The sequence below is a fragment of the Heteronotia binoei genome, chromosome 5, assembly GCF_032191835.1.
Source record: "Heteronotia binoei isolate CCM8104 ecotype False Entrance Well chromosome 5, APGP_CSIRO_Hbin_v1, whole genome shotgun sequence".
Lineage (NCBI taxonomy): Eukaryota > Metazoa > Chordata > Lepidosauria > Squamata > Gekkonidae > Heteronotia > Heteronotia binoei.
Window position 1 is genome coordinate 153903500 of NC_083227.1, and position 27479 is coordinate 153930978.

Sequence of the window (27479 nt, forward strand, 5' to 3'; positions counted from 1 at the left end):
CTGTCTGCATTTTGTAAGTGTGTTTTTCCACAGTTATTTTGCGCACCACATTTTACGGCTTTTCTGCACTGTTCTTTGAACTACTAAAGGAAATGGTACTAGAGGGTACAGAGTAGGCAGCAAAAAAAGAAACGTTCTTTGATTCACCTATCAATTTCATTTATACTGTGCTTTTCTCTCCAATGGCGACCCAATGTGCCTTACATGGTTCTCCTCTCCTCCATTTTATCTTCTCAAACAATGCTATGCGGTAGGTCAGGCTGAAACAGTGTGACCAGCCATAGGTCACCCAGCCCGTTTCCATGTCAGAGTGGGCATTTAACCCTGAGTCTCCCAGATCCTAGTCTGGGTCTCCCAGATCCGCTACACTACACACTGGCTCTTTCTGAGCCTCTAGATTGTGGCTATCTGGGTTGATGTAATAACGAAACAATCACACAAAAGTTAATGTTATTGCATTAATATTTTTAAATGATCCAGGTTTGTAAGTGAGTGGGCATTTTCTGTGACAGATACCTAGCCATATAGAGACAGTTTGATGTAATGGTTAAGTGTGCAGACTCTTATTTGGGAGAACCGGATTTGATTTCCCACTCTTCCACTTGCAACTGCTGGAATGGCCTTGAGTCAGCCATACCTCTCACAGAGCTGTCATTGAAAGGACAGCTTCTGGGAGAGTTCTTTCAGCCCCAACTACCTCACTGAGTGTCTATTGTGGGGAAGGAAGGTAAAGGAGATTGTAAGCCACTCTGAGATTCAGAGTGAAGGGCGGGATATAAACCAATATCATCATCATCTTCTAATTTGCTGCTCCACGTGGTTTGGATTTGGCTTTAGAAAATCTCTAAAGATTGAAACCCTGTGTCTATTTGTGTCAGTGACATTTGGCATAAGAGCGGCAATGCTAACAATATAATGCAGCTAGAGAAGAAAGCAGTCATCCATTTGGAAGTTCTTCCAACCATTTATAACCTTTTGAACTGTGGGTATGTTACATCCATCAGCAGCAAGACACAGTAAGACTGGAAGAGGCAGTTCTGGCTAACAAGAAGACGCAAATTAAGCAATGGAAAGTATTATTGCCTTAGGCATCTGCTGGCTCTGGTCTGTTCAGAAAAATGCCGGACGCTTGCTAGCATTTCAGCTTAGAGGGTCATGCAGAGCCATATGCAGTGCATTGGTCCATGTTGGAGGCGATTAGAAATGATAGTGCAGTAACTCAGATTAATTTATGTAGACATTTCACATGGAGGGCTCAAAACAGTTTAACCCCTTATTGAAAAATAGCTCCTCTAATGGACAAGCGGCACACGCTGAAGGAATTAAAGTCGGTTGCTAGTAATATTGTATTATTTGGCCTCGCGCTGAATTACAAAGCTAAGCGTATCAACTGAATTTCCCCCACAGTATATTCCATTTGATGAGCTTGTTTTCCATAGACGTACATTGTGTTGCTCTTTGTCAACGTATGAAATTCATTCTGTATGATCGCAAACCCCAATACATGTACGCAGTTAGTAAATTTGAGCTTGGATCTCTTCCCGCTTGCTGGAACCCAAAACAATCCCTAAAAGGTTGTTTCTGAGGGATGCGGGGAGGGGGTTTCCTCGGAAACAGAAAAAGGAGTGATTTGGCAAACTTCTGATAAAAAATGGTTGGTGAAACTGATTATACTTGATTTTACAAATCAGATGCTTTAATGCACAAAATTTAGGGCTGCCTGCTTTCGGTTGGGGAATACCTGGAGATTTTGTAAGTGGAGCCTGCTCAAGGTGGGGTTTAAGGAGGGGAGGGTCCTCAGCAGGCCATAGAGACAACCCTGCAAAAGAGTCATTTTCTCCAGGCAAACTGATCAATATTGTCTGGAGATCAGTTGTAATAGTGGGACATCTCTCCTCCCCACAGGGAATTTGGCAACCCAGCAAGATTATGACTGCAGTTCTTCACAGTTGCCCTGTAATGTAGGTCATCCATTATCTTCCATTTTTTAGGCTGGAAGAGCAATCTAAATATCAACCAATCAGCCAAAAATGTATGAATAATCAATAAGGACTAATTTGACTTTGAATGAGTTAAGGACAACTATGAAACTCCCATCTGCTTCATTCCCTCAGAGGCAAGATTTTCCCTCTGTTTTTCTTTCCCTTTCTTTGGTTTCAAACAATTTTTATTAGTAACATATGGCAATATATTCAATTTCTTATATCATTAATAACTACTTTTTTTCTCTATCCCATATATTACTTTCTACCTACCCCTCCCCCCATTATTTGACCCCCGCCGGTGTACTATATTCAAAACATCATTATAAAAGGTACCCCTAATTAATAAGAACCAAAATTCATATCCTCCTCCCACTTATACTTAATCATTATCAAAAAATTGTCCAATGTCCTTTTATTTTCCACTCTTTTTCTACATATCTTCTGAACTTCTTCCACTCCATCTTAAATACTTCTAAATCATAGTCTCTTAAAGTTCTTGTTAACTTATCCATTTCACTCCATGTCATAACTTTTACAATCCAATCCCATTTCTTTGGTATTTTTTCTTGCTTCCACAACTGCACATACAATGTCCTAGCAGCTGAAAGGAAGTACCAGATTAAAGTTCTATCTTCTTTTGGAAATTTTTCCACTTGTAATCCCAACAGAAAAGTCTCTGCAACTTTGTTAAATTCATATCCCAAGATCTTAGAAATTTCTTGCTGAATCATCCGCCAAAACATTTTAGCTCTTTCACAAATCCACCACATATGGAAGAAAGAACCTTCATGCTTTTTGCATTTCCAACACCTGTCCAGCATCTTATTATTCATCTTTGACAACTTTTTAGGAGTCATATACCATCTATACATCATCTTAAAACAGTTTTCTTTAATACTCTGACATGTTGAAAGTTTCATAGAGTTCTTCCACAAATATTCCCAACTTTCCATCTGTATTTCTTTATTTACATTAATTGCCCATTTAATCATTTGAGATTTCACTACTTCATCTTCTGTAGACCATTGTAGAAGTAATGTATATACTTTTGAAATTAATTTATCATTGTCTCCCAGAAAAACTTTTTCCATTTCTGTTTGCTCTTCTCTTATTCCTTCAGTTTTAATATCATTCTCCACCAAGCTCTTTATTTGTTGCATTTGAAACCAATCATATTTATTATTCAACTCTTCAGCAGTTTTCAGTTCTATTTTGCCACCTTGTATTTTTAATAGTTGTTTATATGACAATCTTTTTTTCCCTTTCTGACTGAACTAGGTATCTGTTTTCTTCTTTCCTGAAGAATTCTGGCTTTCCCACCCTTTCAAAGTATGATATTTTGGCTATGGGCTCAGTGAAGGTCAAGAGCCCCCATAAAATGCATTTGAGGCATTTTGAAATTCCAAATTAACAAAATATTTTATTCAACAGAGAGGGGAAAGATCAGGTGAAATCAGGAGTAAAATCTCTGAGATAACTCAATATAGAACTCTAAAGTAAATCAAATATGCACAGACTTTAGTTCATATACTTTTCAGGTTATTGAGAGTTTTATAAGCTTTTCCAAGTGATAGGATCTTCAAAGTGAGAGGCTTTCTTTCCGGTGTTTCCCAAATAATCCAGTACACTTTCTTCAAGCAATCATTGATTATTTTGGTTTCCAAAGGGCTGGGACACTATATCCTATACCTAAATCCCTTTTCTAAACACACCAGTACTCTTTCTTGAGTTTTAATTTAAGATTTCATAAGGCAGTCTCTAAGCACACCAAACCAGGGATCTCACCACTCTTCAGAGCTATCTCCCTGTTTTAACTGGGTAGGGAATTTTTTTCTCTCACTAGAAGAACTATCCACTTTCCTGACCTGAATGGGAATCTTCTTCTAACTACCCACTCCTCTTGCCAACCTCCCCCAGTTCTCTGTCTGTGTTAAACTGTCCTCAATGAAGGCTAAATTCTCCTCAGCATACAGTTCAAAAGTCTTTCTCTACTCAACTGATACTAACCAATCATATGTCTTGGAGCAGTCTGTCACTCAAGGCTCTCTGGCTCTGTGAGGAATTAACCCTTCACAGTCCCTTGCCTGTTTGTACAGAACTTCTAAGCTTTTAAAAGTGCAGTCTGTCAAAAAAAAAAAATTGAATCTCTTTGTCACATCTGTAAAGTGACTTCTTCAGCTACTACTATGTGGTATCTTTGTTGAAGTCTTTTGCCTGAAGATATTCTTCCTCCATAGCTGCCATCTCCCATCACATTTATTGTGTTTTATGTATTGGTTGCTGGGAACCTTCCATCATACGCAGGGCTTAAACTTATTCAATTATAACATCACTGCTTGATCACTTAAAGTTCATATTATTTTATGAATTGGCCCCTCAAGGCTGTATAAAACTGAAGAATTTACTGCCAGACTAAGGGAGCAATTTAGCCAATCAGCTTCCCCAACAGTGGAATCCTGTTCCTCTGTGTAGGGTCTTTTGCAGGTGTCAACTCACCAACTGCCCATAGACATGCCTTCTCTGTTGTGGCCCCTACCTTATTGAACTGCCTGCCTGAGAATGGCTTTCTGCAAACTATGAAAAACTGAATTATTCAAGTGGGCTTTTCTATGCAGGAAACTGGGTTGCACTGTACAAAATGATTCACATAACTACTTGGATAAATTATTAAGGACTGTGGTTGACACTGCTGCATAGAGCTTGCTGTAAATAGGATCCTGCTATGTAATTTTTGAATCACTTCTGTTTTTAGCTCTACAACCTAGTAAGTTTTATGAAAGATCCAAGATTACACACACACACCTCAAACTAGCAAATCGACATTTCAAGTGCTATTTTATGCAGATGATGACATAATTCTCTCTAGAACACCTATAGGGCTGAAACAGGCCCTGAAAAAGTTCCCCCTTTATTGTGAAATTGAACATCTTAAAATTAATTATCAAAAACTAAGGCCTTCAGGAGGCCTTATGGCCTTCAGGAAAAACACAAGGTCTAGGTACTGGGAGATTCAAGGACACCAGCTGGAACAAGTATCTAGTTTCAAATACCTGGGAATAGTGGTGCAGGCTTTGGGTTTTAACTCAATCCATAACAGCAGTGCTGCTGATGCAGGAGATAAATCAGCAAATAGTATCATGAAATCTTATAGGACACAGGGGGGTTACAATGTTCCAGCTGCTCTTTGCCTGTTTAAAGCTAAGGCACTGGCCCAGGTAATTTATGGAACATTTCTGGGGTTTTCAGCTTCCTCCCTGTCCTTACTTGAGAGAGTCCAATCCAAATTTCTTAGAACAGTAATCCAAGTACCCAAGTGTGTATCAAACTCCTGGGTCCACTTGGAAACGGGAATGACTCGAGTAGAGGCCAAAATTTGTGTTCTTTCTATATATAAATGGGTCACTGGTAACATGAATCCTAAGGGGCTGTTCTCTCTTATCTTGCATGACCAATTTCAATGAAATTGGCTCCAAGCAATCTAAACAGCCATCAGGAAGTTGGAGTTTTCCCCCCAAGTCCTCCAAAACCTTGGAATAGACCAGGCAAAATCACTCATTAAGCAGAGAGTGCTAGATGTAGAAAGACAAACAGATCTTAGTTCCTCAGACTATTTCTCTCCAGCAAACAATAGAAATATAGTTGCCCCCGCCGCCTACCTATACTTCCTTGAATCTCACAACACTAGAAGGGCCTTTACCTTAGCTAGGAGTATGTCCCTGCCATCTGCAGTTGTAGAGTGGAGACATAAAGGGACTCCTTATGCACTTAGGCTCTGTTCCTGGTCCCAACCTGAAATAGATTCTCTGGAACATATATTCTTTAATTGTTCTTTGCATATGGTGAGTCGAAGGGAAATTATCAGCCTGCTATTGGAAGGGTTTCCTGGCAGATCCAATAAACTCAAATTAGATTATCTTCTGTCAGATAGGAACCACCAGACAACAAGACAGGTGACTAGGTTCCGTTCCCAGGGTTATAAATAATGCAAAAAGTGAGACAAATAGGCCAAACTGTAAATCTTTTAACAAATTTTAAAGTGACTTTTTAAAAGGTTTAAAGGGTTAAATAATCATATTTCATATTCTTTTTTACTGTTATAACCCTTAAGTCATCAAATCTTAATATGTAGACTCTTTGTTGGACTTTTTATAAGGTAATTTTAAGGTTGCTCCAAATAGTTTACATGTTCTGGTCGGTAACCAGAAAAAAAAGCCCAAAGGAAAAAAATCCCAGAGGAAAAAACCCCATGGACAAAAATCTCTCTCTCTCTCTCGGCTTGGCTTCGCGAACGAAGATTTAAGAAGGGTGCAGTAGTCCACGTTTGCTGCAGGCTCGCTGGTGGCTGACAAGACCAACGTGGGACAGCCAGGTCCGGCCACAGCGGCTGCAGGGAAAAGTCAAAAATGCTCACAGGAAAAACCCCCATGGAAACATGCCCACATGGAAAGAAGCCCCCATGAGTAAAAAACGCCAATACTGAAAGAAGCCCACACAGAAAAAAGCCCTCATGGGGAAAAAAAAAACATGGAAAAATATGTAAAGTACCATAGATGTTTATAATTTTGGATAACCTTTAATGACATTTTGTTGTTATTTTAGAATTAAAATAAGTCATATTCACAAGCGACAAAAAGTGAACATTTTGTTATTTTTATATTGTTATTTTAGTATTAAAATATGTCATGCTCACATGCAACAAGAAGTGACCATTTTGCTATCAACGAACTTTATTAAGAAGGAAAAACAATAATAGCAGAAATGAAACTCTACATAGAAATATATATTTACATAAAATTAAATACTTTAACTTAATTAATTTACAATTTGTCAAACTTTTTAATGTTAATACATTGTGGTACACACAGTGACCACGACAAAAGACTATCTAACTCGAATAGTAAAAACAATTATTTAACAACAACAACAACTCTGATATAATTCTTCATTGCAAATTAGCCAATCTCTTTAAGCAACTAAGAGCACAATCCTATGGGGGGGGGGAAGTGCTTTGGGGGCAAACCTTCCCCCACGTTGGCGGATATCACATTTGCGCTGGCGTAAGTTCAGTCCCACAGTGCCGGAGGGCACTTACGTGGGCATGGGGCCGGCGAAGTGCAGTGAGTGCTGGCAGAAGTGCAGTGGAGCAAGGCGCTCCAGCACAGGAGGAGGAGGAGTTGGGGGCATGGTCTGGCTTAGGCGGCTCCCTAAGGAGTTCGGGCCATGACATGCCCCCCCGAGAGGCATAAAGTTACATCTGCGAAAACGGCGGCGTATCCCATAGGCACTCATTGAAACCGAAAACAAAGGTTGCCCCTGCCACCACGGGAGCTCGCAAACCCCATAGGAAGCGGTGTAATTGCCTCTCCAATCCCTTTACTCTCCGGGTCAATGAGCCCCCTCCCAACAGCCAATTGCCGTTCCCCCCCTCTCGAAATACTTCCGCTCAGGCCTCGCACAACTTAGTTGTTAGGGACAGCACGCACGGCGAGGGGCTCTGCCAGGGAGCTCCCTGCCATGCGGACTTGGAGCAAGGGACAGGCACATTGGTGACAGGCTCTTCACTGCACGATTGCTTTGACAGTATGTTTGACCTGTGAAGGAGAGAGCGAGATCTCTCCCCTGGGGCTAACTGCTCTTGTTTCCAGGTCTCCACAGGTTCCTGGCTCCTGGAGGCTCAGCATGCAAAGACTGCTGCCCATGGCTGGGTAAGTGCAACTGTGCACCCCCACTGTCCCCCCCTCCCCTCGCTCAAGACCGGGTGGTGTGCAAGCGTCTCCAGCATTTGAACTAGGCAGTAGGCTCAGGCAGGGGGCATTTGCTGGCCCCGCTCTCCTGTGCTGCTGCCTGCTCCCTTTCCTTGGTCTGTCCTCTGCTGTGTTCCCATCCCTGGCAGGGCGGCGGGGGGGGGGCAGTGTCTGGCAGCTGCCCTGATGCAGGGAGGTGGGTTGGAGACTGTCCCTTTAAGACAGCGCCTGGCTGAAATGTGGCCCGCTCCTCCAGCTGCTGCCCATGCAGGTGCTCTTGATCTCTGTTTCTGTTTTGCAGGTGGGAATCCAAGACAGAGGCTTCCGTGTGTGGTGCTCCCCCCTTCCCCCACTCCCTCAGCAGTTCCTGCCCGCCGCTCTGAATGGAGCCCCACCCCCCACCGAGACTGCCCAATGTGCACCGGGGAAACCATTGCACTCTGTTCCAGAAAAATAAAATCTGAGCTGTGCCCTCCGTTGTCTCTCCTGCTTGGCATCTGCTGCACGTTCCCTGGGCGCCTCCCCCCACTCTGTCAGTGGCCTCTTCGAGGGAATGTCTGGGAGGATGGGCACACTTGGTTCTTGGAAGTGGGTGGGGAGAGAGCTATGAGCTGCCACGCTGCCCCCGCTTGGCTGGACAGGGGAGGAGGGTTGCTGCCCATCAGCCTGGCCGGCTGACAGCCTACCCAACCCCACAGGACTGTCGTGCACAGGGCACAAAGGGGGGAGGGCTGATGAAGTGGACGCATACACAGCAGCTCGCACTCTGAGTTCTGCGGCCCCCAGGGGAGATGTTCCATGCACAGAGCAGGGGGCGTCAGGGCGACACAGGGGGTCTCTGGGTGAGGGGGAGTCTGTTGGACTTGGTGGTCTTCTCACTCCCAGAAACATATTCCAGCCCCTGTCTATGGCAGCAAACTCTTGCACTTCGAGCATCCTGTGTGGCTGCGCATGCTTCTGCCCGTCTGCCTGCCACTGACAGAGTCTCTGACAGCGGGAGGGTGTGAGAGGATTGACAGCCTCTCAGGTGCAGGCTTTCCACCCCCTCTCCCGGTCATATGCCACGGGCTGGCCAATCCTGTGGTCCCGCACGACCCTGTCCCTCCCCCACCCCTGCCTCAGCAGCGAGCCAATGGTGTGGCCATGGGTGGCATCAACATGGTGAAGGCTTCTCTCTCACTCGCCCACCAATGCTCCCCCTTTCCGCTTGGCATATCGTCTCCCTTTGAGAGCCAACTGCGACCACCTATGCTAGTTCTGCACTCAAGCGCAGCTACATAGTGGTTCTCAGGATTGGACTGCCCGTTTATCTTCCACCTGCTTATATTGTTACACAGAAGTGGCAACCATGTAATATAGTGTCTCATATTTCCTCTTTTCTACCTCTAGGCGACCCGCCTGTGCATTAGCCAATGTTAGTTTGTGACAAGCCAGGTCCCTCTGCAATCCATTGAATAGACACCACACACTGGGATGACTGAAATGGAACAAGGAATTAAGAGCATTGTGCCCCCACAACGGTTTATCTGGAATCAATAGCTTCATTATTTCAAACATTCAGAGAGTACTGAGGTCGGGAACCCAAAATCTTCTGGCTATCCCTGGGCCAAAAGAAGCCCGCCTTAAATCGACTAGGGACAGGGCCTTCTCTGTCATGGCCCCTACGTGGTGGAACCAGCTACCGGAGGAGGTGAGGGCCCTGCGGGACCTTAGTCAGTTCCGCAGGGCCTGTAAGACAACCCTCTTCCGGCTAGCTTACACCTAACTGATATGGGAACTAATGTAGCTTTATCAGATTCTTGCTACTCATACTGTTATAAGGTTTGATGTTTTAAGGTTTTAAATGTTTTGACTGTTTTAACTGCTTATATATTTAAATGTTAATTTAATTTTTGTCTTATTATCTGTTGTGAGCCACCCTGAGCCATCTTTGTGGGAAGGGTGGGATATAAATCATAAATAAATAAATAAATAAAAATTCTATTATAGGTGTCCATGTTCTTTTTTTGTAGTACAATGTAAATACATGGTGGATATGAATTACCCACCTTGGCATGCCATGTGCACAGTTGGTAAAACGTAGTTGGCACTTTATCAAAGGTGCCATCTCCATAGATGGTATCTTTGTTTAATTCAAGCATATGATCTCTATCACCTAAAACCTGAATCCTGTCTGGATTTTTCCACACCAGAATCGTGAAGTATCAGTTGGCTATACTTTTCTGGAATGTCAAAATGTATGGTTTTTGGGTTAGGCAAATTGTTGCCTGCTCTGTGAAAGCTTCTCTTTCTTAAATAGCAGAAGTCGTTAAGGCTTCATAGATCTAAGAAGCTAAGCAGGACTGACTCTGGCAAGTATCTGGAAGGAAGAAGTCAATAAACATAGTTGGAATTAATAAAAAATGGTATAATAGAGAATTAATCCACTGTTATCTCAGGCTCGGGGGGGGGCTGTTTTTTGAGGTAGATGCACCAAATTTGCAGTGTATCATCCAGTGCCTCTCCCCAAAATAGCCTCCAAGGTTCAAAAGAATTGGACCAGGGGGTCCAATTCTATGAGCCCCAAAAGAAGGTGCCCCTATTCTTCATTATTTCCCGTGGAGGGGAGGCATTTAAAAGGAGCGTGGTCACTTTAAATGTGATGGCCAGAACTCTCTCTGGAGTTCAGTGGTGTTTGTCACAACCTTGCTTCTGGCTCTACCCCCAAAGTTCCCAGATATTTCTTGGACTTGGCAACCCTGTTCCCTATTCCATGGCAATCCTATTCCACAATTATAAACATCTATGGTGCTTTACATATTTTTCTATGGGGGCTTTTTTCTATGTGGGCTTCTTTCCATGTGGGCATATTTCCATGGGGGCTTTTTTCCTGTGAGCATTTATGTCTGTGGGGTTTTTTCTTTGGGCTTTTTTTCCTTTGGGATTTTTTCCTTTGTGCTTTCCCCCCTAGAACCATTCTGGTCAATGACTGACTGTACTTGGAGTGCTAGGTATAGAAGGTACTGAATCTGCTCACAGAGAGGGTGTATTAGAAATTGAAATAAATAGGCAACACCTAATAAAAAATAGGCTCTACAAACCACCCCTATTTTGTTGCTTACTGAATGTTCCACTTTGTTGATTGTGTTAGAATCATAGGATCATAGAATCATAGAGTTGGAAGGGACCTCTAGGGTCATCTAGTCCAACACCCTGCACAATGCAGGAAACACTCAAACACCTCCCCCTAAATTCACAGGATCTTCATTGCTGTCAGATGGCCATCTAGCCTCTGTTTTAAAACCTCCAAGGAAGGAGAGCCCACTATCTCCTGAGGAAGCCTGTTCCACTGAGGAATCGCTCTAACGGTCAGGAAGTGCTTCCTAATGTTGAGCCAGAATCTCTTTTGATTTAATTTCAACCCATTGGTTCTGGTCCTACCTTCCGGGGCCACAGAAAACAATTCCACACCATCCTCTATATGACAGCCCTTCAAGTACTTGAAGATGGTGATCATATCACCTCTCAGCCGTCTCCTCTCCAGGCTAAACATCCCCAGCTCCTTCAACCTTTCCTCATAGGACTTGGTCTCCAGACCCCTCATCATCTTCGTCACCCTCCTCTGGACCAATTCCAGCTTGTCTATATCCTTCTTAAAATGTGGTCCCCAAAACTGAACACAATACTCCAGGTGAGGTCTTAACAGAGCAGAGTAAAGCGATACCATCACATCACGTGATCTGGACACTATACTTCTGTTGATACAGCCTAAAATTGCATTTGTCTTTTTAGCCACCACATCATATTGTTGACTCATGTTCAGCGTATGATCCACTAAGACCACTAGATCCTTTTTGCACATACTACTACTAAGACAAATCTCCCCCATCCTATACCTATGCATGGGATTTTTCCTACTGAAATGCAGAACTTTACATTTATCCCTGTTAAAATTCATTTTATTGATTTTAGCCCAGTTTTCCAGCCTGTCAAGGTCATCCTGTTTCTATCTTCTTCTGTGTTTGCAACCCCTCCCAATTTAGTATCGTATGCAAATTTAATAAGCATTCCCTCTATTCCTTCATCCAAATCATTTATAAAGATGTTGAACAATACAGGTCCCAGGACAGATCCTTGAGGCACTCCACTTGTCACTCCTCTCCAAGAGGATGAGGAACCATTCACACACACTCTTTGGGTGCAATCTGTCAACCAGTTACAGATTCACCTAACGGTAACAGGATCCAAACCACATTTTACCAACTTGTCAACAAGGACAGTATGTGAACTTTATCAAAAGCCTTACTGAAATCAAGGTAAACAATGTCTACAGCATTCCCCTGATCCAGCAAGGTAGTCACTTTCTCAAAAAAAAGAGATCAGGTTAGTCTGACATGACTTGTTCTTGAGAAACCCATGCTGGCTCTTAGTAATTACATCCATTCTTTCTAAATGTTCCAGGACCGACTGTTTGATGATTTGTTCTAAAACTTTTCCAGGTATAGACGTCAAGCTGACGGGTCGGTAGTTACCCGGATCCTCTTTTTTCCCCTTCTTGAAGATGGGGACAACATTTGCCTGCCTCCTATCTTCCGGCACCTCTCCTGTTCTCCAAGAATTCTCAAAATTAATAGCCAGAGGCTCAGAAATTACATCCACAAGCTCTTTTAGAACCCTTGGATGCAATTCATCTGGCCCTGAGGACTTTGTTTCATTTAAAGAAACTAGGTGTTTATGTACTACCCCTATGCTGATCCTTATATGTTCTGTTTTTGCCATGTTGAGCACTGTTTCCCTCAGAAGAGAAGACTGAAGAAAAGTAGGAATTGAGCAGTTCCACCCTCTCTTCATTACCTGTTACAATTTCACTTTCTTGCCCTCGCAATGGGCCTACCATATCCTTGTTCCTTTTCTTACTCTGAACATAAGAAAAGAACCCTTTTTTGTTGTTTTTAGCATCTTTGGCCAGCCTAAGCTTATACTGAGCTTTAGCTTTCCTAACTTTTTCTCTACAAGCACTGGTGATTTGTTTATATTCATCCTCTGTTATAAGACCCTCCTTCCAATTCCTAAAGGAGTCTTTTTTATTTATCAATAGCTTTAGAGAGCTATTTATGGAGCCACTTTGACTTCTTTAGGCTTTTTCCATTTTTTCTTCTCATAGGAATCGTCTGTGATTGCGCTTTCAGTATTTCGCTTTTAAGAAACTCCCACCCTCCTGAACCCCCTTCCTCCTAAGTATCTCTGACCATGGGATTTTATCCAGCATAGTTCTAAGTTTATCAAAGTTTGCCTTTCTGAAGTCCAACCTATAAGTCTGACTACATATAACTTTTCCCTTCCCTAAGACTGTACATTCCAAAATCATATGGTCACTACTGCCCAGGGTGCCCACTGTTTCCACTTCTTCAATCAATTCTTCCTTGTTGGTGAGAATCAAATCCAAGATAGCAGATCCCCTTGTTTCCTTCTTTACTTTCTGGAAAAGGAAGTTGTCAGCAAGACAAGTCAGGAATCTATTTGACTTTTCATTTTTAGCAGAGTTGAACTTCCAACAGATGTCTGGGTAACTGAAATCTCCCATGATCACTGTATCCCTTCTCTTGGAGAACTTTGCAATCTGCTGTAGAAGTATCTCATCCAAGTCCTCTGACTGACTTGGTGGTCTTTCATTACTTTACTTGCTAGATTTGTTCTAAAGATAAAGCTGATTTTTTCCACATGTAGTGGTCATGAGAAATGTGCACAGAAATAATGATATATAGTGGCTGATACAATTTTAAATAGTAGTACCAAGGCCTCTGAGTAGTAGTACCAGGGCCTCTGAGCTTTGTAAAGGAATTATTTGAAGGTGTTAGAATTATCAGAACAAGAAGTGATTAAGTACTTGTTAGCAGCTTAAAGCTGCAGTCCTGCAGTCCGAACTTTCTGCTCATGAACCTGAGTTCGAACCCAGCAGAGCTGGGTTTAGGTAGCCGGTTCGAGGTTGACTCAGCCTTCCATCCTTCTGAGGTTGGTAAAACGAGTACCCAGCTTGCTGGGGGAAAAGTGTAGATGACTGGAGAAGGCAATGGCAAACCACCCCATAAAAAGTCTGCCGTGAAAACGTCATGATGCGACATCGTCCCAGAGTCGGAAATGTCTGGTGCTTGCACTACCTTTACCTTTTTTTCTTTTTTTAGCAGCTGCAAAGCTGATCTTGGCTATTTTTTGAAGAATCTTCCCAGTAAAATGTATTGGTTAAGGAAAATATGGAAGATATTCAAGTTAGTTAGGCTTACTGGTTAATAATTATTTGGTTAATAATAAAGAAGTCAAACATTGGAAAATATACTGGATTACAGTATTACGTTATGTCAAAAGGATCATTTGCAAGTAGAAGAAGAAGAGAAAAAGAAGTTTAATTGTGTATTGGCCTATTTTGAATTATATTTGGTAATATGAGTAGCTCCTTATTTTTGTGGTATGGTATATAATTTGAAAAAAAAATCCCTCTGGTTGAGATAGCAACTATCCATGAAACAGACAGGAGAAATTGCTCCAATTGTGTAGGTGAAAAACTATTCATATGCTCATCATGCTGACTTTCAAATAAAAACAACACTGAAGATGCTCAGCTCAGGCAAAAACTTGGCATTGCAAGCAATTAAAGAACAATTTTTGAACTTGTTATTTGCTAACATTAAATTAAAGCGGGTTTTTCTGAGGCTTTCCACAGGTTACCAACTATCAATTTTTAAGCAACTGGATGTTTTATAACATGATCATAATAAAATGATTTTTTTATATATTTAGTTATTTCATTAGTTAATGTTTGAGAGTACATATCTAATATTTTCATGATTAGCCCATTCCAGAAAAATGAATCACAGTTCAGTTATTAGATACGTTGTAATCAGCAGAATGACACCGGCATATGGCTCATTTCCTAGTATTAAACAAGCAGCCACGTATTGGCCAAATTGTTTGGAGGCTACTCCATATGGTAACTCTTTCTTCTGCAGCTGGTTGCCATGTGTATCTTTTAATTTCACCCTACAGATAAAATAATAATTTTGGGTGTACTAAAACATGGTAAAATTCACATGGCAAGCTTACACAGCAGCAGTTTATTCCATGTTAAGAACATAAGAGAAGCCATGTTGGATCAGGCCAATGGCCCATCCAGTCCAACACTCTGTGTCACTTAAGAACGGAAGAGAAGCCGTGTTGGATCAGGCCAATGGCCCATCCAGTCCAACACTCTGTGTCACTTAAGAACGGAAGAGAAGCCGTGTTGGATCAGGCCAATGGCCCATCCAGTCCAACACTCTGTGTCACTTAAGAACAGAAGAGAAGCCGTGTTGGATCAGGCCAATGGCCCATCCAGTCCAACACTCTGTGTCACACATAAGAATATAAAAGAAACCATGTTGGATCAGGCCAATGGCCCATCCAGTTCAACACTCTGTGTCACATAAGAACAGAAGAGAAGCCATGTTGGATCAGGCCAATGGCCCATCCAGTTCAACACTCTGAGTCACATAAGAACATAAGAAAAGCCATGTTGGATTGGGCCAATGGCCCATCCAGTCCAACACTCTGTGTCACATAAGAACAGAAGAGAAGCCATGTTGGATTAGGCCAATGGCCCATCCAGTCCAACATAAGAACATAAGAGAAGCCATGTTGTCACATAAGAACATAAGAAAAGCCATGTTGGATTGGGCCAATGGCCCATCCAGTCCAACACTCTGCGTCACATAAGAACATAAGAGAAGCCATGTTGGATCAGACCAATGGCCAATCCAGTCCAACACTCTTCTTTCTTTTATCTGTTTTAACCTGACTGCTGAGCAATTTCATCGAATGAGTTCTTGCATTGTGAGAAAGGGAGAAAAGTACTTCTTACTCTACTTTCTCCATCCCATGCATTATCTTGTAAACCTCTATCATGTCACCCTGCAGTCGACTTTTCTTCAAGCTAAAGAGCCCCAAGCGTTTTAACCTTTCTTCGTAGGGAAAGTGTTCCAACCCTTTAATCATTCTAGTTGCCCTTTTCTGGACTTTTTCCAATGCTATAATGTCCTTTTTGAGGTGCGGTAACCAGAATTACACATGGATGTTACAGCATCCATGGGGTTTGGACTTCATGTGATACATGGCTTGTTTGATTATCAGAACTGGGTCTAAGTGGTCAAGGATTTATCTTACAGCAGGTGAGACACATGACAGAATATCTAACATTTAACTTATAGCAGTGCCAGTTACCCAGCATCATAGTTCCATATTTGACTCTTAAGATGCAAGTACAGAACTGGGTAAAAATTGCATGCAACAGATTTGTGTCATGTCATGATCTGATTCAGGTTTTTGGAGGATATTACCAAGTTCTGCATTTTTGGCTTTAAGATCCAAATACACTGAAATGATATCAGAAGTGGCTTGTTCAAGCTGAGGAAAAATGAAGAACATTAGTTACAAGGATTTGTCTAGAATACATGCTTTACTTCTATATGTTTTCACATAATTTGTGTACAAGAATAATTGATTTTTCCCCCACAAGGAGACTCATTACCAGGGGATTCATATGAAGATATAATGTAGTTATCCACCAATGTGTTTTATTTTTCCAGTTGTAGATAAAGGTTTGGTCCAGATGACCCAGGCTAGTCCAATTTTGTCAGATTTTTGTCCAATTTTGTCAGATCCCAGAAGCTAAGCAGGATCAGTCATGATTAGTACTTGGATGGGAGACCACCAAGTAAGTCCAGGGAAGCTATGCAGAAGCAGGCAATGGCAAACCACCTCTGTTCATCTCTTACCCTGAAAATCCTACAGCAGTGGTCCCCAACCTTTTTGACCCCAGGGACCAGCCTCAGGGCTGGCTGGCCTGCCCACCGCAGCCCCAGGGCTGGCAGGGTGGGGGCACCAAATTCAGCCTCCCCCCGCCCTGCCCCCTAAGCCCCAGGAAAGGGTGGTGAAGTGCCTCCCAGGCTCTTTAAAAGCTGACACCAGCACCCCCGGCGATCAGCTGATCGGTGGGAAAAACTGTGCTGAAGGCTGGGCTCCTATGCCCCTCTGGCATGATCACGATCAGCGCTGGGGGCAGCAGTAGCTAGTGACCAGCTGAAAAAGCGACAGCACCCTTGCCTCCTCCCCACTTCCTTTCTGGGCGCGGGAAGGAAGTGGGGGGGAGGCAAGGGCAGCACAGCTTTTTCAGCGAGTCACTTGCCGCTGCTGCCCCCAGCACTGATCATGAGTGCACCAGAAGGGCAAAGGAGCCCAGCCTTCGGCACGGTTTTTACTGCTGATCAACTGATCGGCGGGGGGGGGGGGAGTGGCCTTTAAAAGAGTCCAGGAAGACAGCACTCCACTGCCGCTTCCTAGGCCTTAAAATTGTAAATTACGGAGGGAGGAGGAGGCACCGGGGGGGGGGCTGCACTGTGTGGCACCCTGGGGGGCAGGGGGCGAGGCCATCTGTGGCCTGGTTGCTAACAGGCCACAGACCAGTACCAGTCCACAGCCCGGAGATTGGGGACCCCTACCTTACAGGGTCACTGTAAGTTGGCTATGACTTGATGGCACTTCCTACTACCACCAGAAGATAACACTAAAAATGGGTGAAGCAGGCCCTACCTGAGTAACATTCACATGACCAAATACTTCAAGCATATTAAGTGTCTGTGGAAGGGAAGCAGTGAATCTTCTTCCCCTGGTGACAGTAGTAAATGACGTGCCTCAGTACAGGGTTCCTCCTTCCCTACGTAGCACCTTCTACAACAGCATCCTCAGTTGCCCTAGACTTTAAGAAATATAGTTATACAGCACATGGTAGCATATATGTAAAGTACTTTTAGATTTACATGCCCGCAAATGCCTTGTGATGCTGTGTCCTGTGAGAAGAAGAAGAAGAAGATATTGGATTTATCTCAGAGCGGCTCACAACCTCCTTTACCTTCCTCCCCCACAACAGACACCCTGTGAGGTAGATGAAGATATTGGATTTATATTCCGCCCTCCATTCTGAAGAGTCTCAGAGCGGCTCACAATCTCCTTTCCCTTCCTCCCCCACAACAGACACCCTGTGAGGTAGATGAAGATATTGGATTTATATCCCGCCCTCCACTCCGAAGAGTCTCAGAGCGGCTCACAATCTCCTTTCCCTTCCTCCCCCACAACAGACACCCTGTGAGGTGGGTGGGGCTGGAGAGGGCTCTCATAGCAGCTGCCCTTTCAAGGACAACCTCTGCCAGAGCTATGGCTGACCCAAGGCCATTCCAGCAGGTGCAAGTGGAGGAGTGGGGAATCAAACCCAGTTCTCCCAGATAAGAGTCCGCACAAAAAGATATTGGATTTATATCCCGCCCTCCACTCCGAAGAGTCTCAGAGCGGCTCACAATCTCCTTTCCCTTCCTCCCCCACAACAGACACCCTGTGAGGTAGATGAAGATATTGGATTTATATTCCGCCCTCCATTCTGAAGAGTCTCAGAGCGGCTCACAATCTCCTTTCCCTTCCTCCCCCACAACAGACACCCTGTGAGGTAGATGAAGATATTGGATTTATTTTCCGCCCTCCACTCCGAAGAGTCTCAGAGCGGCTCACAATCTCCTTTCCCTTCCTCCCCCACAACAGACACCCTGTGAGGTGGGTGGGGCTGGAGAGGGCTCTCACAGCAGCTGCCCTTTCAAGGACAACCTCTGCCAGAGCTATGGCTGACCCAAGGCCATGCCAGCAGGTGCAAGTGGAGGAGTGGGGAATCAAACCCGGTTCTCCCAGAAAAGAGTCCGCACACTTAACCACTACACCAAACTGGCTCTCCAAGTCTAACAGACAGCATCATCAATATACCTGGATAATGAACATGCCCAGATTTTAAATGCTATGCCACAGTTCGCCAAGAATTTTTATACTTCAGATTTATACTAGTGACACTAGTGAGAAACAGCACATTTTAAATTTATTCACAATGCAGCTTCAGCTGCTTCACTAGTCCTTTTCTCTTTGAATAATTTAATTCGTATGCTAACTTGTAAAATTCAAAGACTCTAAGAATGTATTCCTAGCCATGTGTATCTAGAAGAAAGTATCATTAAAATAGGGTTGGACGGGGGATTCCCCAGTATCTAGTGCTCCCCCCAGTACTGGCCAGCGAGGGAGACATACTGTGACATGTCTAACGTGCTTCTTCCCTCCCCTCTCCCGGAGCATCCCAGTAAGTCCTCTGCTAGCTTGCCATTTGGACCCGACAACCCTGCATTAAAATGAGTGGATCTTGATTTGAGGAAACAAGTTTAGGACTGGATGTAAGCTACTCAGACACCACTGATATTTAAGAAAACACATTTTTTTTTTCAGACTCGTCTACATAATTTAATAAAATCAAGAGTGACTGAGCATCCAAAGCAATAGTGTGGGACGTATTCTATGATCAGTGAGGGCTCATGTATATAATAATTTCCATGTTGCTGTGTACATTACATGAAGCATTATTTAAAGTTATCATCTGTTTGATTCCTAAACTTAATTAGCAAACCTTTAAAGACATCCCATGGATCTAATACTCACTAAAAAAAAGTTGTGCCTACAGGAGCCCAAAGATTTCTATTTTTTTTTTCAGTTGGACAGCAGCTTAGTCATCTATATTCACAGATGGTTCAACACACTTTCCATATCCCACCTTTTAAACACAGAAAAGAATTCTATCAATTGTAGCACGAAAAAATACAAAATACATAATTATCAAACCGAACATAAAACCAATATAGCTATCATACACCGAATTTCACCCATTTACTAAAGGAGAAGAGGAAGATGGATTTCCCTGTAGGAGGAGTTTCCTCAGCAAAATCCCAATCCCTAGTAGCCATTAACCTAGTTTAGTCAATAGCTGTGATGCTCTATTCTGAACCAACAGAAATTTTCGAATGTTTTTAAAGGACAGCACCATACAGCGTGCATTACAATAATGTAGTATGTTGGTCACCCAGACACATTTGACAATTTGCAATGTCTCCTAGGATGATATTAATTTTCCTAGTGGTTACAGGTGAAAGTCTCAACATTTGTACTTGTCCAACGTGTATAGGGACAACCATGGAGGACAGTAGATGGCATTGCCTATGTGTACAGTTTACAGAAACATGCTCTGCTTACTGGATTATAATTGTTTATTGACTAAGTTTCCTTCGTGTATATGGAGGGACAGAAAAGTCTTGCCATCATTGTACTAGCACTACTAAAAAATTCTTCTTGGCATAAGAACATAAGAACATAAGAGAAGCCATGTTGGATCAGGCCAACGGCCCATCAAGTCCAACACTCTGTGTCACACAGTGGCAAAAAATGTTATATACACACATACACTGTGGCTAATAGCCACTGATGGACCTGTGCTCCATACACTGTGGCTAATAGCCACTGATGGACCTGTGCTCCATACACTGTGGCTAATAGCCACTGATGGACCTGTGCTCCATATTTTTATCTAAACCCCTCTTGAAGGTGGCTATACTTGTGGCCGCCACCACCTCCTGTGGCAGTGAATTCCACATGTTAATCACCCTTTGGGTGAAGAAGTACTTCCTTTTATCCGTCTTAACCTGTCTGCTCAGCAATTTCATCGAATGCCCACGAGTTCTTGTATTGTGAGAAAGGGAGAAAAGTACTTCTTTCTCTACTTTCTCCATTCCATGCATTATCTTGTAAACCTCTATCATGTCACCCCGCAGTCGACGTTTCTCCAAGCTAAAGAGTCCCAAGCGTTTCAACCTTTCTTCATAGGGAAAGTGCTCCAGCCCTTTAATCATTCTAGTTGCCCTTCTCTGCACCTTCTCTAAAGCTATAATATCCTTTTTGAGGTGCGGCGACCAGAACTGCACACAGTACTCCAAATGAGACCGCACCATCGATTTATACAGGGGCATTATGATACTGGCTGATTTGTTTTCAATTCCCTTCCTAATAATTCCCAGCATGGCATTGGCCTTTTTTATTGCAAACGCACACTGTCTTGACACTTTCAGTGAGTTATCTATCATGACCCCAAGATCTCTCTCTTGATCAGTCTCTGCCAGTTCACACCCCATCAACTTGTATTTGTAGCTGGGATTCTTAGCCCCAATGTGCATTACTTTGCACTTGGCCACATTGAACCGCATCTGCCACGTTGACGCCCACTCACCCAGCCTCAACAGATCCCTTTGGAGTTCCTCACAATCCTCTCTGGTTCTCACCACCCTGAACAATTTAGTGTCATCCGCAAACTTGGCCACTTCACTGCTCACTCCGAACTCTAAATCATTTATGAACAAGTTAAAAAGCATGGGACCCAGTACCGAGCCCTGCGGCACCCCACTGCTTACCGTCCTCCACTGCGAAGACTGCCCATTTATACTCACTCTCTGCTTCCTATTACTCAGCCAGTTTTTGATCCACAAGAGGACCTGTCCTTTTACTCCATGATTCTCAAGCTTTCTAAGGAGCCTTTGATGAGGAACTTTATCAAAAGCTTTCTGGAAGTCAAGGTAAACAACATCTATCGGGTCTCCTTTGTCCACATGTTTGTTCACCCCCTCAAAGAAATGCAACAGGTTAGTGAGGCAAGATCTTCCCTTGCAGAACCCATGCTGAGTCTTCCTCAATAACCCGTGTTCATCAATGTGCCTACTCATTCTGTCCTTGATAATGGTTTCTACCAACTTTCCCGGTATTGAAGTCAGACTGACTGGCCTGTAGTTTCCCGGATCTCCTCTGGAACCTTTTTTAAAGATGGGGGTGACATTTGCTACCTTCCAGTCCTCAGGAATGTAGGCAGATTTCAATGAAAGATTACAGATTTTTGTTAGAAGATCCACAAGTTCAACTTTGAGTTCCTTCAGAACTCTCGGATGTATGCCATCCGGACCCGGTGACTTATTAGTTTTTAATTTGTCTATCAGTTGTAGGACCTCCTCATTTGTCACCTCAATCTGACTCAGGTCTTTCAACACCCCTTCCAAAATTAGTGGTTCTGGGGCGGGCAAAAAGTTCTCGTCTTCTACAGTGAAGACGGAGGCAAAAAATTCATTTAGCTTTTCAGCCATTTCCCTATCCTCCTTCAGTAATCCTTTTACCCCATGGTCATCCAAGGGCCCCACTGCCTCCCTGGCTGGTTTCCTACTTCTAATATATTTGAAGAAAGTTTTATTGTTGGTCTTTATGTTTTTTGCAATATGCTCCTCATAGTCCCTTTTTGCCTGCCTGATCACAGTCTTGCATTTGATTTGCCACAGCCTGTGTTCCCTTTTACTAATCTCACTTGGACTGGTTTTCCACCGCTTAAAGGAGTCCTTCTTACCTTTTACAGCTTCCATTACTTTATTTGTTAACCACGCAGGCCTTTTCTTATGCCTGTTTGTGCCTTTCCTAACTTGTGGTATGTATTTTATCTGAGCTTCTAGGATTATAGTTTTAAATAGCGTCCAAGCTTTCTCAAGGGTTTTGACCGTATGTACCTTTCCTTTCAGTTTCTTCCTCACATGCCTCCTCATCTCAGTGTATTTACCCCTTTTAAAGTTAAACGTGGTTGTGGTGGTCTTTTTGGACAACTCCCTATTTATACAAACGGTGAAATCAATAACATTATGGTCACTGCTCCCAAGCGGCGCAATCACTTTTACATCTCTCACCAAGTCTTGGGCATTACTTAGGACCAAATCCAGGATCGCCCCACCCCTGGTAGGTTCTGAGACCATCTGCTCCATAGCACAGTCATTGAGAGCATCAAGAAACTCAATCTCTTTCTCTCGACCAGAACACATATTGACCCAATCAATCTGCGGGTAGTTAAAATCACCTATTACAACACAGTTTTTACGTTTAGCCGCTATCTTTAAGCCTTCCATCATATTATAATCGTCCTCTCTCTTTTGATTTGGTGGGCGATAACAAACTCCCATAGTTAAATTTCCTTTTGGGCCCTCTATTTCAACCCAAAGCATTTCTAAAAGTGAATCTAATTCTCTGATCTCAGCCTTACTGGACCGTATATCCTCTCTGACATACAGAGCCACCCCACCTCCAACCCTTCCCTCCCTATCCTTCCGATATAGCTTATATCCAGGAATCACCGTGTCCCACTGATTCTCCTCATTCCACCAAGTTTCTGAAATTCCCACAATGTCTATATTTTCTCCCAGCACTAAACATTCCAATTCACCAATTTTACTTTGAACACTTCTAGCATTTGCATACAAACATCTATAATTTCCCAGGCGAGCTAGGCCCGCCACCTTCCTCCTGCCGCCTCGAGACACTGGCAGACAGTCCATATTGTTTGTCACCTTCACAGTGGACAACTCCGGTCCGTTACCCGGTAGAAAAATAGCAGCTAACCCTTCATCTCTTTGAGACGAGTCCTCCTGAACCAGAGACATTTCATCTCCTGTCGGCTTTCCCCCAAGATTTAGTTTAAAAACTGCTCTGCCACCTTTTTGATTTTAAGCGCCAGCAGCCTGGTTCCATCCGGGGACAAGTGGAGACCGTCTCTTTTGTACAGCTCCCGCTTGTTCCAGAAAGCATCCCAGTGCCTAACAAACTTAAACCCTTCCTCCTTACACCATCGTCTCATCCACACATTGAGACTTCTAATTTGTGCCTGTCTCTCCTGCCCTGCACGTGGAACAGGTAGCACTTCCGAGAAGGCTACCTTGGAGGTCCTGGCCTTAAGTCTCCCGCCTAGCAGCCTAAATTTTTCCTCCAGGACCTCACGACTGCATTTCCCCACATCGTTGGTGCCAACATGCACCACGACCACAGGCTCCTCCCCAGCACTGTCTATCAGTCTATCTACTACACGCGTAATGTCCGCTACCTTCGCACCAGGCAGGCAAGTCACCATACGGTCAGTACGCGGTTTCGCCACCCGGCTGTCTACTTGCCTAATGATCGAATCACCAACTACCAATACCCCCCCTCTCCCCCTGCTCAGGGATGGTTCCTTGGCGCGAAAGGATTCCCGCTCACCGACCGAAGAAGAGGTCCCTTCTGAGGGCGCATTCCCCTTATCCTCAGCACGGTGCCCTGTTCCCTCTCGACCCTCACGCTCTCTGGCAGCAACGGGGCTGCTACGTTCAGAGCGGGGCTCATCTAATACGCCCCCGAGAGTCTTCCCCAAGTGCCTAACTGACCGTCTCTGCTTCTCCAGGGCAGTCACCTCGGCCTCAAGGGTACGAACTCGTTCCCTGAGGACCAGGAGCTCCTTGCATCGAGCACACACCCAAGACTTCTGTCCTTTGGGCAGATAGTCATACATGTGACACTCAGTGCAAAACACTGGAAAGCCCCCAACCCCCTGCTGGCATTCTATCTTCATTGTATATATATATATATATTAAAATATACAGTCCTCTTTAAATGCTGTTTAACTGGCTCCCCTTCTGGCGGGTCAACTTACCTAAACTTACCTTATTGGGAACTTACCTTATTTGGAGTACAAGGAAGCCAGGGATCTGGGTTCCTGCTCCTTAGAGAGCCCCTAGGCGAAGAGCCACAGGCCAAGAGCCCTTTAGCTCTCGCCCTTCGGCTCGCGCCAAAGGCTCGCACCTTTGGCAAGGCGCAGCTTAAAATGCAAAGAGGTGGAGCAGGGCACTCCTCAGCAATCACTCTCAATCAGCAGCAATCACTTTCAATCTCTTTCACCCTTAAGGCAGTCAACCAAACAAAGAGCAGTCAACCAAACAAAGAGCAGTTCCCCAGCTATCACACCTTAGAATTTTAGGCAGCCCCACAAACCTTAGAATGTAGTCCTTCAAAACTCAGAAATTCTCAGCAATTTCTCCAGCTGTCTCAGCTATCAGAGCTGCTCTGCTCTGCTCCTCCCAGACCTCTGTGAGATGTGCTCAGCCTTTGGCAAGGCGCAGCTTAAAATGCAAAGAGGTGGAGCAGGGCACTCCTCAGCAATCACTCTCAATCAGCAGCAATCACTCTCAATCTCTTTCACCCTTAAGGCAGTCAACCAAACAAAGAGCAGTCAACCAAACAAAGAGCAGTTCCCCAGCTATCACACCTTAGAATTTTAGGCAGCCCCACAAACCTTAGAATGTAGTCCTTCAAAACTCAGAAATTCTCAGCAATTTCTCCAGCTGTCTCAGCTATCAGAGCTGCTCTGCTCTGCTCCTCCCAGACCTCTGTGAGATGAAACCAATTCTGGCACTTGTAGCCGAAAGGCCACCACCAGCAGGTAGCCACAGCACAAAAGTCCAATTAAGTACATGAACAGATAGTGTGTGTGTTTAAATCAGTAAGGTAATCTGCCTACGTGGAATTTCAAGCTATAACTCTCCAACAACGATCCAACAGAGAAACAGAGACTAATCAGAAAGTATATTGCTGCAAATAATAGCTAACGCCTTGAATGCCCAACCAACACAAATACTTCAGAACTATATCAGATTAAATCGGAATGGTATCCTATGCACAAAATATAGCTATTATCTTAGTTGTTTGGTACCAAAGGATGACAAAGCTTCATGTCAGCTGCCAACGATAACTATTGCAATGAAACTTCAGAGTGTTTACCTATGCATGGGTTGTTCCAACTATTTACAAAGGTTTTGTGAGGTGTCTGATGCATGAATATTCTATGCCACAACCCTCAAAATAAATAAGAATATATATATATATAAGCAATAGGCTTATATATATATATATATATATAAGCAATAGGCTGCAATACTGCACACCATTGAAAACCCGTGGACTTCTACAGAGGTTCAGAAGCCTAACTTCATGCTACAACCCAAATCAAAGTATGTTGTGATATTTGATCACGTCCAATTTCACTGTACATCCCCTGCATCAGAATTGCACCAATTAATTTGTATCTATAATCTGGCTCTACCACTATTGTCATGTGAAGCTACATTGAGCTGGTTGATGATACCAAAGGAGGGGAAAACAAAGTGACAAGAACTCTCAGACAAGATCTAATTGAAAGGCTGTGATGTGCTTGCTACTTGTGGGATTCACATATGCTGTTTTGATGTGGTTCCTCAAAATTAAGAGACCCCTGTATGGATGAGTCCCCTGAGTATCTGGGTTGTAAAAAGAATTCCCACCTTGCACCGTCTACTATATTCCAGCCCCACCCCCTAGTGTGTCTCCAACTTTGTGCTTGCCTACCAGTGTCCTGTGATTTTGAGTTAGCTCCACTCAGAAAAGAAGACCAAGTAAACCACCCACTCTTATGGCTGGAGAATTAATGGAATACTAGCATGCAAGAGGCAAAGCTTCCCGATTTAAGGCTTATTTTAAAAAGCAAATCCTTGAAACGCTACTTCCTTTCTTCTTCCTTTTGAGCCTTTTTTGATTGTACTCCATGGGAACAATATCTCTGTGTGTTTTTCCTCCCTCTCCAGATGATGACTATTTGACATGCAGTGGCAGCATTTCCGTACGCGTTATTAAAGGCATTAATGCATTTATCTAATTTCTTGAGGCAATCCCAAAAGGCCAGCTGGGAAACGTTTCGCCGTATGTTCATCTCACTCCCCAAGGAATTAACAGCACAGCATGGGGCTGGGAGTAAACAGGTTTCTTCCGCAAGTGCACCGCACAGCAGGCTGCTGTGCTGAGTACTCTCCCTCACACATGCCTGTGAGGAGGATTACAACGTTTCGCAAAGCATCTCCCCCTTCACCAAAACAACCCCTTATTCTTCTACAACCCCTAATACACGCGGGCAGGCAGCCCCACACAAGAGACCTTCCTTGTCTGTTCATGCAAATTGCCCCCAACAATCCGTGGAGCTGTGCTAGTTGCAAGTGGCACATGCTTTTGCTTTTCTAAAGGACTAGTATAGAATCCAATGTTCACATATACACAGAAGGAGAAAAAAGAAGGATGTGGTTGTTCCTTACCTTTCGAGGGTCTTCTTTGTTTGGTTTGCAGAGAAGAGAAGGTGCCCATTACAGCACCCATTGCGACTGCTACTTGGGTGAGGGGCTATGATTTTTTTCGTTCTTCCCTCCCCCCCCAGTGAACAACAACAAAAAAATCAGTTTGAAATATCTACTAGGAGGAAGAGAAGGCGGCGAAAGCAAAGCACTGCAGCTCAGCGTTCAGCAAGCGTTAAGCATTGAGATTTTTTTTCCCTCCCCTTTCAGTCAACACACATGCACTGACTCACAGCCGGCTGCACTCTTATTATTCAAAACAGCTCCCTATCACAATTTAAATGCTAGGTAGATTCCCTCAGACCAGAGCTGGCAGCAGATGCATCAAAATATTTACTGGAGCACAGCCACACAAACACACAGGCTAATTCTTTCTCTCGTTCCCTTATGGCCCCAACTAGAAGCCAGTAGATCTACAGAGTGAGCATTAGAGCATCTCTTCCTGTTGTATACTACACTATGATTCTGTGCGTATGGTGAAGGTCTCAGGGGATGCCAGGGGACTTGGGCTGAGTACCAGTCCTGAATGAATGAATGAATGAATGAGTGAGTGAATGAATGAAAAGTTGCTGAATGGAAAAGAATAGTGAACCAGCTGTCAAAGTTGTGATTGTGCAGAAAGCTTGTTCCTGCTGATTAATCGTCTTACTAAAAAAAAAAAAAAAAAAGACAGGAAATAGCATTCATTTAAATTCTTATCAGGCAAAAGAACTCCGGAAAAGCAACTATGTTCTGCAGAAAACGCAGTTATTAAGTTACTACATGCATGTGGTCTTTCCTCACATGCCGGATACAATGGCTTTAATCTTTGATTGAATGGCAGTTAATTCCAGTTGTACAAAACACATGCATAC

The 27479-nt window shown here is 43.6% G+C and overlaps 1 protein-coding gene across 2 annotated transcripts in view; it reads right to left on the minus strand.

Moving 5' to 3' along the window:
* KCNIP1 (potassium voltage-gated channel interacting protein 1) overlaps nt 1–27029 on the minus strand; it is a 584581-nt gene extending 557552 nt beyond the window's left edge. Inside the window, exon 1 of one of the 2 annotated variants that reach the window (XM_060240618.1) lies at nt 26590–27029. In XM_060240618.1, coding sequence (XP_060096601.1) covers nt 26590–26650 — 61 coding nt within the window. In that variant the 5' untranslated portion in view covers nt 26651–27029. The remainder of the gene's footprint in view (nt 1–26589) is intronic. The other variant, XM_060240617.1, reaches the window with a different exon arrangement.
* Nucleotides 27030–27479: the final 450 nt, after the last annotated feature.